Source organism: Monodelphis domestica, chromosome 3, assembly GCF_027887165.1.
Source record: "Monodelphis domestica isolate mMonDom1 chromosome 3, mMonDom1.pri, whole genome shotgun sequence".
NCBI lineage: Eukaryota > Metazoa > Chordata > Mammalia > Didelphimorphia > Didelphidae > Monodelphis > Monodelphis domestica.
The window spans coordinates 403765709-403781838 of NC_077229.1; the positions used below are offsets into that span (position 1 = coordinate 403765709).

Genomic DNA, 16130 nt, shown 5'->3' on the forward strand with positions numbered 1-16130 from the left:
TAAAAAGATGGAATTTAATGGAGATAAATGTAAATCTTACACTTAGGTGCAAAAATCAGTTGAGCATGCCAGGCAGAGAAAAGCATGGTTAGGAAGTAATTTCTATGAGAAAAAAATCTCATATGGAAAATGAGAAATTTAGACTTGGTCTACCTAATATATCTCTTTGATGCCTATAGCTTGAAGGGAAGGGAGGGAATATGTTATTCATTCTACACTTGCTGTGTGCCAGGCACTATGCTAAGCATTTCACAAATATTCTCTCATTTGAACTTGAAATCTGTAATTCTATGATCTAAGAGTGTCAGTGAGTTTCAAGGCCAATGTGAATGTGTGGCATGGTAACCAAACAAAGCTTTTTTTCTTTCTTTTTTCTTAGGTTGCCTTCATAGAATTATAATTTTTACATCTTGAGCAAGAAAGGTAATGGACCCAAGGCACCAAGCCTTGGCACCAACTGGGAGTGGCCTACTTGACAGCAGTTTCAGAAGCCACATTTTAAAGAAACATTCATAATCTGGAGCAATTCCATGAAAGAAGGTGACAAATATGATTAGGAGCCATATGAAATGATCATGAAACTAAACAACTGTTTATTATAGAGAAGAGAGGACATGTTAGGGGATCTTCAAATATTTAGTGAGCTCTTGTGTGAAATAAAGGTTACACTTATTCTACTAGGACCTGAAGAGCAGGATTCCTAGGGATGCAGATTTAAGTTCAACATGAGGAAAACATGATTAATAGTTCAAATTGGCCCAAAGTAGGAAAGATTGTTTTGGGCAGGAAGCTCCCCCATTGCTTGAAGTTTTCATATGGACTGAATGAGCACTGGTGGAAGATGTAGCAGATGAGTCCTCTCTGCCTTGGGAGAGGGGTTGGAATAAGGAACTTTAGAAATCTCCCTTCTAGTTGTAAGTGGGACAGATGCTTAAAGTCACTCTAGGGGATCTTTAGAAAGAGATGAAGGGGATATCCTAAGAATCTCAGATAAAAAAACTTTACTACTGATGATGTTTCCTGTACCTGACAGGTGTGTATGTTGAAGTCATATTCCCTCTCACTTAAGGGTTGAGAAGGGGATGATGAGATGAAGGACAGATGCTCAAAGGTGATAGTAAATAGGGGAGGAGTGGCCACATCTGGCAGGAAGAAGCTAATGAATGAACAATTGTAGATCTTTGTTATCTTGTTCATCAACATTTTTAAAAAGTTGTTTCCCAGTTTAAAAATTTCCTCTTCTAAATTCCTTTATTTTCTACCTTACCATGCCTCAGTAAGATCAACAGGAGAAAGGTTTTCATTTTGTGCCTGGGCCAAGAGATCTGGAATGACTTATAGTATCTATCCCCAGTTTGAAGGCTCAAGACCTCTCCATGGTCCTGAAAGGACCATGAATAAAGAAACTATTAAGGGGAGCATGGATTCAGTTGTGTGTGCCCTCTGGATTCCTCTCTGGATCATTTCTTTGTGCCATGTATACCCCCATTAGATACGTGGTGTAGAAGAAAGTTCTAGAGTACAGAGGGTGGAATTTAGAAAGTTCAAGTTACCGGAGTAAAGAGTCAGGGAGCTGTCTTACCTGGGTAGGGGTGGATTCCATTGGCAAACACGGCTTCAGCTGCAGGCTGCCCATTAGCTTGTGGGGGAAGGCCAGTGAATCCGTTCACCCCGATGGGGGATGGAATGCTAGGCACAGCTGGTGCAGTGATGCCCGGAGGGGTACTACCACCTAGGAAATAGAGAGGGAGGAGAAAAAAGAAACACAGAAACAGCAAAGGTGAAGAATCCCAGGCCTTGTATAGACTCTTTCCTCATTGGCCTTCCCCTTTCTTAGGACTCAGTCTGACCTCCTCATTATCCCCTTCACATGCCATGTTCAGTCCAACCTATGAGCTTTTATTTGTGATATTCCTCCCTTCCCGCCATCCCATGTACCTGAAATGCCCTTCCATCTCCTCTATGCCTATCCAAATCTTACCCATTATTCAAGGTTCATAATGAGTTCCATTTCCTCCAAGAAGTCTTCTTCCTGAGTAATTAAGCCCACTGACCTCTCTTTCACTGAGTTCCTATAATACCTAAGGTCTCAATCACAGGTGTGTGGCCATGTAATGTGTGGCATTTTCTTCTAGTTGGTGATTGGACGTGAAGCTCATCAGCCAAGGGAAGCTGTGCTCCCCTAGGAAAAGGGACATTTTTTTCCATGTCACAATATAGTGGTGCACAAGGTTGGGAGAACATTGGGTGTTCAATAGGGGCACATTTTCTCCATTTTTTATGTGTCATCAAGTCAGGAGCCTGTGAACACTGCCTTTTCCCACCTCTCCCAACTGGATCTCCTGGATGGAGTTCTCACTGCTCAGATAGACAGTCTTTGAGAAGTTAATACAGAGATTAACTATGGGTCTCTTCAGTGCCATCATGGTCTGTTTTATCCCACAGGAGTGATGTATAAGTCAGATCCAACTCAGATAATGTTGAGAGTGACTGTGATGAAGATGATAGTAATGGGGAGGACAATAATGATACTGATGGTAGTGACAGTGACAGTGGTGATGAGGCTGGTAGTAATGGTGATGTGTTTGTGGTGATGACTGGGATGGTAATGAAAATGGAGGAACAGAGGTGGTAGTAAAGTTGTTATTGATGCTGATGACAGTAATGGCAATGAAAACTGAAATAGTCTTGGTAATAAGGATAGTTAGGGCAATAATAGAGCTATAACAAGGCTATTGATGGTGGGGTAGAGAGGATAGAATCTATCTACTTGTCTTTCTAAATAATTAGAAGCAATAATACTACTAAATCCCCTGCCTCCTTCTAATCATAGCTCAAGACCTACTCCTTAAAGTAGCCTTCCTATCCCTCCCTTGACCAATATGAGAATCAATCCCATGAATCTGGTCTCAGAAGCACATTTTTAACCCCTGTAAACATTGAGTTAACAGTCCTAAGCCAATGTCCAATCATCTCTGAAGAGCAGAAAGACCTTCATGCCTTTCTTGTTCATCTTTCCCCTTGCATGGGACCTCTAAGGTGGAACAACTTACCTGAGGTTGGGGTCATGGGGGCAGCTGCGAGGCCATTCATGTTGAGTGCTGCCATCTGCTGCATCTGGGCTGCGGCGAAGGCTGCCATGGGGTTCAGGTAGCCTCCTTGTGCTACGGATGCCATGATGGCCGCCTGCTGCTGCATCAGCTGGGGCAAAGGGAACGGGGAAAAAATATCACGCGCTCCCAGGTGGGGCTGCCCCCACCATTTTAGGGGATCATGACTTTCCTTTAATATAGCCTCTCATTCTTATGTATCACATAATTTTTGTTCTCTCCTCAAATTCCTGGATTGATGGTGGAATAAGGTAGGAACTGAAAACCAATGGGTCATAGCTTGAGAAAGAATAGTCAATCCTTTCAAAAATGATTTTTAAATTAGAGGAAATCATTTCTCCATAACTATACTGATTGAACTTGGAGAGAGGAATATAGAACAATGCAGAATTATCTCTATAAAAATATACATTGAGGACCTTTTGTGTTTTAAAAATTATAATCTTAGGAAGTGGGGATTTTCTGGAAAAAAATGCATATGTAGAATCTTCCATATGGGATTACACCACATACATGGGGAGAGCTGGGGGGAATATCTCAGATTGGCAGAGGAGTGGACCATTTTTTGGGCAAATGATGTTAGGAATATCTTTGGGATACTCTGGGGAAAGTAAGGGCAGGCTGGAGGAGAGAGATAAGCATGTTGGACTGTCAACAAAGATACTAGGAACAAAGTAAAAAGGAGGAGGGATGCCTAGTATATTTCAGTCTAGATATAGGGAAAGAACCAGGTTAAGAAGGTTCTCTACTAGATGAGAGAGAGAGAGAGAGAGAGAGAGAGAGAGAGAGAGAGAGAGAGAGAGAGAGAGAGAGAGAGAGAGGGAGGGAGAGAGGAGAGGGAGGTAGTGGGAGGGAAAGAGCTGGCAAAGAGGAAACTTTCAATGAGTAGTTCATAAGGTCACTCTCAGAGAATCATAAAATGTTAGGAGCTACAAATAACTTGAGAAATGTAATTCAACTCATTTTCAAATGAGGATATTGAGGCTCAGAAAAGGCAAGTGAATGTCTGAGGTTTCATAGTTCCTAGTGGCCAAGGAGGTGTTTCCCCCAAGAATTGAAAGGTAGAAGCTAGGTGCTTAGCATAGTGTCAGTTGTCATATAATAAGTGTTTAATAAATGTTTATTCATTGTCAGATGGATTAGCCCAAAAGACCTTGACTTCAAGTGTTAGGGCCCAAGAGAGGATAGATGACAAAAGGTAGTTCCAGCAGGTACTGAAAGCCTGTGCCATGGTGATATACCCCTGGTCCCATGACTAGCTGACTGAGTATGTGAATTATACTAAGAAAATGTCTGAGGGTCACATTTGAACCCAGGTCCTCCCTACTCCAGGCCTGACACTCTATCCATTGTGTCAGCTGACTGCCTTAAAGCTCCTTACTTCTAATTTCTAAGTGACAGTTGTAGCACTCATCTGCCTATATACCACTTCCTGGTTGTGATCTCTCTGAGCCTTAGTTTCCCCATCAGCAAAATGACAAAGGTGAACTCAGTGGCCTCTAAAACTCCTTCAGGCTTTATATCCTCAGTGAAATGGAAGTTGAGGTCATCTAGTACCCAAATGGGGTTTGTCACACAGCTTTTCCTCCTCTCCTGGACAATTTCATCATGACTTGTCATTAGAATCTGACATAACAGCTACTCGAATTTCTATAGCAATTTTAAGGTTTACAAAGTTCTTTGTTGTAACTTTTTGAGCTGGTATTTCTGTCTCCATTTCACAAATGAGGAAACTAAGGCTGAAGGAAGTTGAATATTTTTTGTCCATGGTGGTACAGCTACTTAATGTCAGAAGTGGGACTAGAATTTAGCTTTCTATTCCCTTGTATAATTTGCAGAATACCAGACAGCCATCCTGGATGCATGATAGTATTAGAAGAATTTCTTTATGGTCAGTAGTTATAGTCTAGAGATGTTGGGCAAAACTAGCTACAAGGACAATAAATTTTTTTTATTCTGATTTTTAGAAAAACCCCTATTTTTCTTCCCTTTCAACTCTTTTAGTAGACTCTTCTCTCTTATGGATTAGCAGATGAGGCATTCAACGATCTGTTATGATAAAAGGGCCACCAGGAAACTAGAACTATCTCTTTCAATAGCTTGTCAAGGGACTTGATGCTCCACTGTTATAATTGAATTCCTTTGGGTCAAGTCTGTGTCACTCCTTAAAATACAAATTTTATTAGGATGGGAAAGTAGAAGGAGGGAAAGAGTATTGTCATATATGTAGTTTTTCCAGAACCTGAATGAGTTTAGGATGGGATCGTGTAGAAAATGGGGGAAGTAGGGCACTTGCCCCTGGCAGAGAACAGTAATGTTAGGGTAGAGAATGTTAAAAAAAGGGTGCTTGAGAGTGGTTGACGATTTTTCTTTCTTGTACTGGATTCTAGACCCACCTCACCATTTTCCAGCCTTGGAACCTCAGGCAAACCACTTAATCTCCCTTGGGACCCCAGTTTCCTCAGCTGTAAAATGAAAGAGTTGGACTACCTGGTCTCTGAGGTCTCTTCCCACTCTAAATCTTTGATCTGATCTATGGTCTTTCTAAGCTTGCCTCCTCATCTGTAAAACAGGAATAATAATCCCTCTCTTGCCAACCCCCTAAGGTTGTTGTAAGCAGCAAATTAAATAATGCCCATGAAAGTGGCTTAAAATGCAATATGAATGTGAAGTATTATTATTATTATTTCCTATTTTACCCACAAGTTTTCTCCAGTGCCCACCATCTAGATGGTTTTCTGCTTTTTCATTGGATTTCCCCAAATGCTCTTCCAACTAAACTAATTAATATACCATTCTAATCAAAGGAGTAATTCCCACTTCTGCCCCTTCTGGAAGGCTGTTTCTACACATCAGGAATTATTCTCCCAACTCTCCCTTGTCCTCTTCCCCAATCTGTGCTCTTCCCCTTCAAAATGGTTGCCCCTAGAAGAATGCAAACTCCCTGAAGACAGGTCAGGAATTGTCTTTTTTGTTTCTGTTTCTTCTTTATATCTCTAGCTGCTAACAAAGTGCTTTTGCACATGGTAAACATAATAAATGAATGTTAAATCAATGGATTAAACCTTCCTCCTTAAAGAAGCTTGCCCTGATTAACCCCACAACACTTGATTCACCTCTTTAGGCAGTCTCTCAGAGCTTCAATTAATTACTCTGTTTGCATTGTAGTTATTTGCACTGTTTTTACCTATTTGATTCCTGGAGAGTGGGAGCAGTTTTCTTGTTTGCCCAGCCAAACCAGGGACTCTCCAAAAACTGGCTTCTTCCCCCTTACCCTCTACGTTAGGGTAGGGCCTCACTGGAATGGGACCCTATCTCTCTCAGCAGATTTGGGGTTTCATCATAAACTCTTTCAATTCCAGTAACAAAGTTGAGGTTCCCTGAGTTTAGGACCCATGTCTCTTCTTTTCTCTCTGACTCAGAGAACTAGATATGGGTAACTTAGGATGGATCCTTGTAACTCCCTGAATTTCTCCTTTGCTATTTTCATGTTGCTTCCCCCTATCCACCATCACCCTGGCCACCGCCTCTCCTGTCCCAGAACCATTTCTACACTTACTGCCTGTGCATAGGCTCCATATGCCCCAAACTGGATGGCCATAGGGTTGAACATGCCCATCTGGCCCGCCATTTGCTGCATCCGTCTCATTGTGCGCTCCTTGTCCGTGTCTGCAAACTTGACGACCAGGCTAGACGAGGCTCCCTGAAGTGGGTGGAGGAGGAGAGATTGTGAGATAGACACCAATTAGGGCCTCCCTCCCTTCCTCCCTTCTTCCCTTCTTCCCTCTCTTCCTCCCTTCCTCCCTTCCTCCATCTGGCAGGCCTAGGCATCTTCCCTCCTTTAACATGGATTATGCCCCTGGTTCTGAATATCTCTTCTCCATTTTCTTGAGATTGTGTTGAGATAGAATGTCTTGAGGAAATTCTTGTTCTCCTCTAGGGTTCTGGGAATCCTAGAGAATCTCTTACATCAAACTATGATTACTTTTCTATTATCTGGGCAAAGAGAACAATGGTTCAGATTTAAAAAGAAGACTGGATCATCTGGATCATCAAACTTCCCCCAACACTTCTCCCTCAATTTAGGGAGTTGAATGTAGAGTGATTTCAATGAGACATTGGGTTGTTTTGATTCTTAGATGCCCTAGAAAAGACCTCAAAGGTCATCTAGTCCTGCCATCCCATTTTACAAAGTAGAAAAGTGAGGCCTAGAGAGGTTACATGACTTACCTAAAGTCACACAGCTAATAAAATGTCTGAGGTAGGATTCAAATATAGGTCTCCTAACTCAAATACAGTGCTCTTCCCACCATACTATCCAGACTCAGGCTAATATCTAAATGATATTAAAATTATAAAAGATAGCCTTCTGTGAGCCTTCTGGTGCCTTCTGTGAGCACAATGGTGGTATTGATGGGATGAGAGAAAGTGTGGAGAAGAGGGGAAACCAGGGCTATAGTCTGCATCCCTGGTATACAAAACCTACCAGCCGTGAACTACTGGGAGTGGCTTTATTCTTAAAAGTATGATTATCTGGCTAAAATTATTATCAATGATCTCTCTGGACCCAGACAAAAGGAACAAAGGAGATGGGAGTCTAGGATGCTCAAGGCTCAACTAAACATTTGGTCATTTGATTGACCACTCTTTTTCCTTCCCCTCTTCTTCTAGATCACTCCATACTTCTCAGCCCCAGGGCAACATAGAATAAAGAAGCTTACTGAAAGATGAAGAATGAAGGGTCCTCTTAAGGAATCAGGAGCCCTGGGTTCTAGTCTTGAATAGCAAAGTACCTTGTAACCAATAAACTAAAATCCTGGGTCTCTGCTCGATCTCTTTGGATCTCCCTATCACACATATATATATGAACCTATCTCTCTCTCTGTAATTTTCATACACACACACACATATATATATATATATGCACATATATATATATATATATATATATATATATATATAACATAGTAATGGTATAATTTGACCCATGATTAATTTGTCAAATGATCTTTCCCAAGTCATTTAACATCTCTAGACCTTAATTGTCCCACCTGTAAAATCTCTCAGTAGTTTTATGAAGATCAAATTTGAAAAATGACATGAAAGTAATCTGTAAAGTAGAAAGGAATATATACATGTACCTGACATAAGATCAGAGGCCTAGGAGATCACTAATGACCAAGCCCTTCATTTTACAGATTGGGAAACTGGGGACCAAAGAGTTCAAGTGACTTGGGCAAGATCAAGCAGTTTAGGATTTGAACCCTGGCCTTCTCACTACAAATCCATTACTCTTTCATTACCACATCCTGCCTCTTGGTAGATAGTATTGATCATTGTAATCATGATGGTCCTTAGATTTGTACTGGGAGATAGGCTAGAGAGTCTAAACTATGGTAGGGGGTGGGAAGAAGGACTGCCTGTGATATGAAGTTCTAAATTAGGGGAATTATGTTATAATCTGCCCATCTTGTAACCCCCACCCCCAGGTTCTAGTTGATTTCATTCTTGGCAAATGGATGGATATTGGAAGTGGGAAAATCATTGATCCTCCAAGATCCTGCTCATAATTATGGCACTTTGTCCAATGAGTTTCCTAATGTGCACAATTCCTGCTAATGATTACTGGACATGCTCCCTAAGGAGACTGTAGCATGGACATATTCTGGATCATTAAACCCACTGAGTAGAGCCCAATGCTGCTGTAAGGGAACTGACTGGATTTGGATCTCATGTTCAGAGCTGATAGTGTCTCAGGGAAGAGGAAGTCCCATTTGGACTCAGTTCCTTTTCTCCAATCCTTCCTTCCTTGCCATGCTTCTCTCTCCCCTGCCTTTACCCCCTTCCCTACCTTTGTTTCACCTATGCCACCACTGTTTCCTCTTCTCCTCCTTCCATTTCTTGATACTGAATTTTTAATCTCCCCATTTTACTCATTCCCAATCTTTCCTTTTCTGTGCTCTAAAGCATAAGACCTTTCCTACAGATGGATTTTAACCCTCCAAGGCCTTATGGAGAACCTTTCTCTTAGAACTTATGTGAGGCTTTGTTTGGATTTGTGTGTGTGTGTGTGTGTGTGTGTGTGTGTGTGTGTTTTGTGATTGCTTCTTTGTATGTGGGCACCCAAGTATGTATGCATCTAGGGAATGTACATGTATATGTCTGATACCCATGAAGCAGCCTTCTTTAGGATAAGGAAATTGGAAACAAGCTTGTCAAGTACCATTCCAGTGGGCAGTCTGGACCAAGGAGATCAGCTCCCTGCCTGTTCTCTGACTCCCTAAAAACCATCCAGACATTCTCTTCAAGATGAGCCTAGGGCCCCTTCAGAAGTAGGGAAGGGAACATATAATGTTCACCAGTATCCTCTTCTATCTCCAATTCCTGAAGCATTCTTCCCACTTCTTTGGCAGTGTGTGTGTGTATGTGTGTGTGTAAATACTTTGTGAGTGTTATATGAATTGTGTTGAGTTGGGGGACTACTTTTTCTCACTCTCATTGGCTGTTTTCTTCCCTTGCCCAGCAAAGAGAAGAAAATGAATGGGAATGGATGGTATGAGCTCTCTTCTTTCCCCAATCCCCAACCCTGGGCCTTGGTGGCAAAAACTAATTTCCTGACCTGTCAATGGCCTTGAAATAGTCTTTCTTATATCGAGCCCCTTGTGAACTGAGTAGGAAATCTGAGCCTCAACTTGATAAAATGGCCAAGGTTTCTAAGTAAGGTGAAAAGAACAGGACTTGGAATCAGGAGAACTAGGTTCAAATCCTAGCTGGCACTTATTGTTAAGTGATTATTATGAAGAAAGTGATTTGTGTGCAAAACATAATCAGAATGTGAGTTATTATTACCTGAACTCTTTCTCTTCCTGTTAAATTTAAAAACAAAAGTTTATACAGAACTTTCTTTACAACCATCTTGAGGGTAGAATTGTTTTTTCACCTTCTGTTCAGACTTGGAATTTCTTAAGGGTGAGGAACTCCCTAAATGGAAACTCCTTCCACCAATGCATATTGTCAACTTGTCTGTAATTTAGGACCTTAAAAAGTTGCCCAGGGTCTTTGAGAGGTTCAATGAACCCATCCAAGGCTACCCAGTTAGTGTGTGTCAGAAACAGAATTTTCACTGAGGTCTGCCTGATTGCAAAGCTGGGCCTCTGCTACCACTCCCCCTCTACTTTGGGTGGAAACTGCTGAAAGTGTTCCTGGCATTGTAAAATCATGATGGTGAGACATGGAAAATCACTTTTCCCCCTATGTCTCTGTTTCCTGCAAAATAAAAAGGGTGATGACCTTTGAGGTCCCTTTCAGGTCTAATACACGATGGCATCATTATTTTCCTTGGGATCAGCACAAGGTCCAGAATATTTTTGCCAAAGCCAGTTGTTGGTAAATATCCATTTTTGACCTTGCCCTAGGCACTGGTCTTAGAATCACTGGGTAGAAAGATCAGCAGAGGTATCAAAGCTGATCAGGTCAGCTCTGCTTTATAGACATTAAAAAACCAAGGCATGGGGCTGAGGACAACATATTGCTCTGGCAAAGCTGCTACATATGATGAAAATGTAATTTGTAAGCAGCATTTGATGGGACTGTTGTTTTATGGAATATTAGGAATGGAGTGGAGGAAGGAGCCATCAGATGATGACCTAGGCAGTTGGCAGATTTGGTAGTCAGAGCTGGCTCTGGTGTAGCCATTCCATTCATTGGTCTCATGACATGTCTATAATCTCAGCTTTGCCAATAATGAGGGGAGACCTAACAGCACCTTTTATGATGGGACACTGGATAATTGAAGGTCCAGTATTGGGGTAGGGATTTTGAAATGGGAAGGCACAGTGGATAGAGTACTAGACATTGAGGCAGGAAGACTTGAGTTCCCATCCTGCTTCAGTCACTTACTAGCTGTGTGATCCCTAGACAAATCACATAATCTCTCTCAGCCTTGGTTTCTTAATTTGTAAAATGAAGATGATAACACCTACCTCCTGCAGTTGTTATGAGAATCAGATGAGGTAATGTATGTAAAATGTTTTGCAAACCTTAAAGCCATAGATAAATTTTAGCTATTAATGGTGGGTTAGTGTTGGGCAGGTTGAAAGCAATTACCCATTAATGGCCAGAGGGTTGGGTGCTAAGACTTGACTTGAACCAAGCTGGGAAAAGAGGGAAAGGAGTGGAGCTTTACCATATCTTAGGTCCATTCCAGCCCTAACAACTGACTAGCTATGCAGTTATGAACAAGTCATTTTATTTAGCCTCGGTTTATTCATCTGTAACTTCAGGAATCTTGTATTTTCTACTTTGAAGGGTCACTAAGGAAAATGCTTCATAAACCTTAAAATGCTCACATTATATAAATTAAAAAACTAATATAAATGGGAATTGTATGATGTGGGACTGGGTTCAAACTGTTGATGGGGAAATGGTTCCTTTAAGGGAGACCAACCCAATGAAACTTTGCAGAGCACATTAGAATAGAATGAGATCTCTGTACTTTGGGATCGATTAGTTTCTGCACACTTTGTTAGCTACTCTGTGAAGCTCTTTACATCAGGCAAACAAAGCCAACTTGTCTTGACAGACTCAAGGGAGTAGACTCAGGTAATTCTGGGATCCTGGGGTCTGGTGGAAAATGGAAATCTCTTGGTAAGAAACCCAGAGGAAAAACATGTCAAATAGCTATTTTTGCTTTGTCTTTTTTCATTGTTGGTCTGGCTCTTTCCCTCGTGTATCAAGTCTCATAGCCAAGCCATTTTTGAGGATAGGGATAAAGGGCCAGGATGGGGACAAGAGTGAGGGAAAATAGGAGGATCAGTTTTCTAACCTGTGAAATGGGAGTGTGACCTAAATGACTTCTAAGATCCCTGCTAGCTCTTAAATCTATGAATCTGTGATTCTCTGAGTCATGCCCAAGCCCTATAGCCAGGACTATTCTCTGGGGCTATTCCTGGGCCTCCCATTAGGAGAGTGAGAAAGTGACATAGTACCTTTAGAGGGTAGAAGAGAGTTCCAAGTATCTCAGTTTAAAAGCCACAGATTGTAGGATCATAGCATTAGGGCTGGAAGGGACTTAGAGCCTATCAACTCCAACTCCTTTCTCAGATGAGGAAACTGAGGTATATTGAGGCTGAGTAACTTGCACAGGGTCATGCAACTAGTATCTCTGGTAGGGTTTAAACTCATATCTTCCTGACTCAATCTAACAGCCTATCCCCCACAATACACTGCCTCTAACTAGGGGTTCTTAACTGAAGGCCCATAAACTTGTTTTTAAAATGTCTGAGATAACTATATTCCAATATTATTGGTTTCCTTTGTAATCCTCTATGTTTGATTTTATGCATTTAAAAGCATTATTCTGAGAAGGGGGCCATAGGCTTCACCAGACTGTCAAAGGGTTCCATGGCACAGAAAAGGTTAAGAAACCTCAGTCCAGATGTTCTGAACTAACCAAGATTTCCTTAATGCATTGTAAACTCCACAAGGGCCAAGACTAGATCTTATCCAAACATTTGTGTCCCCAACACTTAGCACAACACTCCACATGCAGTAGGTGTTTAAGAACTGTTTGTTGAATGGAAGGATGAATGAACTGAATATGATAAATGTTGTGGGCTTTTTTTTCCATTCTGTGGACCCTCCTCTTAGCCTGCCTTCTGATTTCCCTGCTTTCATATGGTCTTGATTCTGCCTGGCTCCCCCTTCTCTCCTTTCTGATTCCTCTTTCCCTTCCTCTCCTCCCTCCTCTCTGTTACCTCTGCCCCTTTACCTCACTACTCTGCTATATGAGAAGATACTCTTTGGGACTCTATTTTGGCTGACTTATGGCCAAAACCTTTATTACCAATGAATCCCAGCTCCACGAAAGGAGATATGGCATCATTCTTTGTCTTTGTTATATCCCCAGGGCCTAGTACAAGTGCTAGGTACATAGGAGGCACTTAATAAATGCTGACTGATTGATTGATTCACCTGCATGGAGAGAAGCAGCTGTGATATAGTAGAAAAAGGACATCAGGCTAGGAATCTAGATATCTGGATTCTAGTTATCTTTTATGTTTTTCTTATAAATCCCAAACCACAAGTAAGCTTAGGTTTCTCTCTAAGAGTAAGGTTTTTATACATATTAATACTGAATGCAAAAATAAACAAAAGGTATTTTATCTATTAATTGTCTCTCTATTGTTGATAAATATCTATTTAAGAAACATTGCCACACAATACATATCTAGTTAGTCTCCTAACTAGGAAGTCCTGGGTTCACATCCTATCTTTGAACCAAGCTGGCTGTGCAACCCTGTATAAAGCACTTAACCTCTTAGTGCTTTGGGCAACTCTCTCAGACAATGAATTGTGGAGAAAGGGTTGGACTGCATTGATATCAGGAGGTCCTTTGGGAGTTCTTAAGCTCATAACATCACAGGTCTGGTTATAGTTCATGTGCATTCCCACAGAGATACAGATCTTTGGGAAAGAGGATGGGATGAAATTGGACCAGATTTATCATTTCATGTCTGTGTCTATGTCTACATCTGCATCTATGTCTGTGTTTACGTCTGCATCTCAGAGAATTCAGGTTATCTGGTATTGGAAAACCCACGGGTAGTAGGAAGAAGGATGGATTAGGAGTCAGAGCAGAGTAGAAATCCCGGCTCTTGTCCTTATTAACCTGTGTGACTTCTGATAAGTTATTTCACCTCACTGAAGCTCATTTTCCTCATTTGTGGAGATGATAAGGTGTCTAACTTGTATAGAGAGTTGAAAATAGATATCCTCCAAGGCCTCTCCAGCTCTAAGCCTTTTTCCCAAATCAGAACTAGAAGCAATAGATGGAACTTGTAAAGGAGCAGATTCAGGCTTGACATACCCTCCTTCCCTGAAAACCTTCCTGATGATTGGAGCTGTCCAAAAGCAGGCTACATTCTCCTTTCACCAGAGGTCTCCAAGCAAAGGCTGGATTGACTTAATCATCACCATAACTTAATCAGTCAATGGTTATGGTGATGTACAGCTTAGACTTGGTGGCCTTTAAGACCTCTTCCAATGCTGAGACTCTGTACTTGCTTTAGAACTTTAAAGACTTTCCCAGAATGTTTACATCCAATATTTCATTAATTCTTCACTACACCAATGAATTATGGAGCACTGGTTTCATTATCCTCAATTTATTGATATAGAAACTGATCTTGGAGGCATCTGGCAGTGGCTTGAGAGCCAGGCCTAGAGAGGGGAAGTCCTGAGTTAAAATCTGGCCTCAGACACTTCCTAGCTGTGTGATCCTGGGCAAATCATTTAATCCCCATTGCCGAGCATTTGCATCTTTTCTGCTCTGGAATCAGTACATAGTATTGATTCTAAAACAGAAGGTAAGGTTTAAAAAAACCTGAGGGGGCAGCTGGGTGGCTCAGTGGATTGAGAGTCAGGCCTAGAGACAGGAGATCCTAGGTTCAAATCTGACCTCAGACACTTCCCAGCTGTGTGACTCTGGGCAAGTCACTTAACCCCTATTTGCCTAGTCCTTACCACTCTTCTGCCTTGGAGCCAAAACACAGTATTGACTCCAAGATGGAAGGTAAGGGTTTAAAAAAAAAACAAAAAACAACCTGATCTTCATAAAGGTTAAGTGCCTTGCCCAAGGTAACAAGGGACAATCCTCGGCAGATTTGAGTAGGAAGCTTAATTAGCCCCTATTTACCCGTGGAGTGTTTTTAAAGATCTGTGGGGCTCCCTTATAGAAAAAAAGAGATCCTGTCCCAAAATGACTTTTGCTTGTTTGTTTGTTTTTTACCCAAGCATCTGCCCCTTTTCCCCTGCCTGGTTAGAGGAGATGAGGGAAGAAAAATGGCCTCTTTCCTGGGAGAGCTTGAGTTGATGAGATTGATGGAGGTTAAGAGTGCCAGGGGCAGTTCTTTCTTGAGAGAGAGTTCAAATTGGCAGGTATTTGGCACTAACTTCACGATGTGTGCAAGTACACACACAATATACCAGAACTACACAGTCATATAATCACACACAAAATTACACAATGCACTACACATTTACTTTCATATACCCAAAGTCACCTTTGGTTTTTCATTATTTAAAATTTTTTTTCTTATCAATATTTGAGGAACTTGAGTTATTCCATTGATTCCCATTCAGAAAACCTTTAAATTTTAAGTTCAATCTACTTCAATAACCTACTATGGATGACACACTGTATTGGGTATATGGGATACAAAAACACCTAATTATATCTTGCATAGTGTTGAGGAGACAGATCCGATTGCTTCTTGCCCTTTCTCTAAACTTTAATTATCTCCCCACCTTGAAGAAGGACCCCCCATTCTAAATTTTGGTTCCCATAACTGACATTGAGTACCCATCTTGCCCATGAGCCCATATTCCCAACCCTTAGCTCTCATTCCTGACACAGAGCTCTGGTTCCTGAACATGACCTCTTATCTCAATCCATAAGCCCTATGCTTAACCTTTTCCCTGCATCCTTCACACCAAAGCCACATCTATACCTTCCCCCCTCTTTCCTAATATGTCTCCATCTTGGAAGATCTTAATTTCAGTTTTTGGTACCCAGACATCATCAACAGTATTCAGCCTCCTCTATGTAAAACTTAGTCCTTTATTTCCATACTCTGTCTCTATTCCAAGCCCTTGAGTCTCTTTCCTAACACTGAAAACCCAATCTGTGAGGAAATGCCTTGAGGTGACTGAATCTTGGGGACATTCAAAATGTCTGAAATCCCTCTGAGATGTAGGTATGTGCTCAATCAAACATCAGATATTAAAAGAGGACTTGGGTAAGACTGACTCTCAACACCTATAAAGATTAGGTCAATTAAGGGGGCCAAGAATCAGCAAGCCCAAACCCAAGGACATTTCTGTGAAATCTAGGGATATCTACACCATAGGCTTGCTAAATTGTTTGTTTTTAATTAGACATCTCCATTGATTTTGTTTTAATCCTTTATTTTCCTATAGACTCTAGCAGTAAAAATTCTCATTTATTATTATATGTACTAT

At 41.2% G+C, this 16130-nt stretch overlaps 1 protein-coding gene across 1 annotated transcript in view; it reads right to left on the reverse strand.

Moving 5' to 3' along the window:
* Positions 1-16130, reverse strand: part of CELF4 (CUGBP Elav-like family member 4) — a 579256-nt gene that overhangs the window by 38642 nt on the left and 524484 nt on the right. The window contains 3 exon segments of the mRNA XM_056824360.1: positions 1583-1732; positions 3054-3201; positions 6670-6813. Of these exon segments, the coding sequence (XP_056680338.1) occupies positions 1583-1732; positions 3054-3201; positions 6670-6813 (442 nt within the window).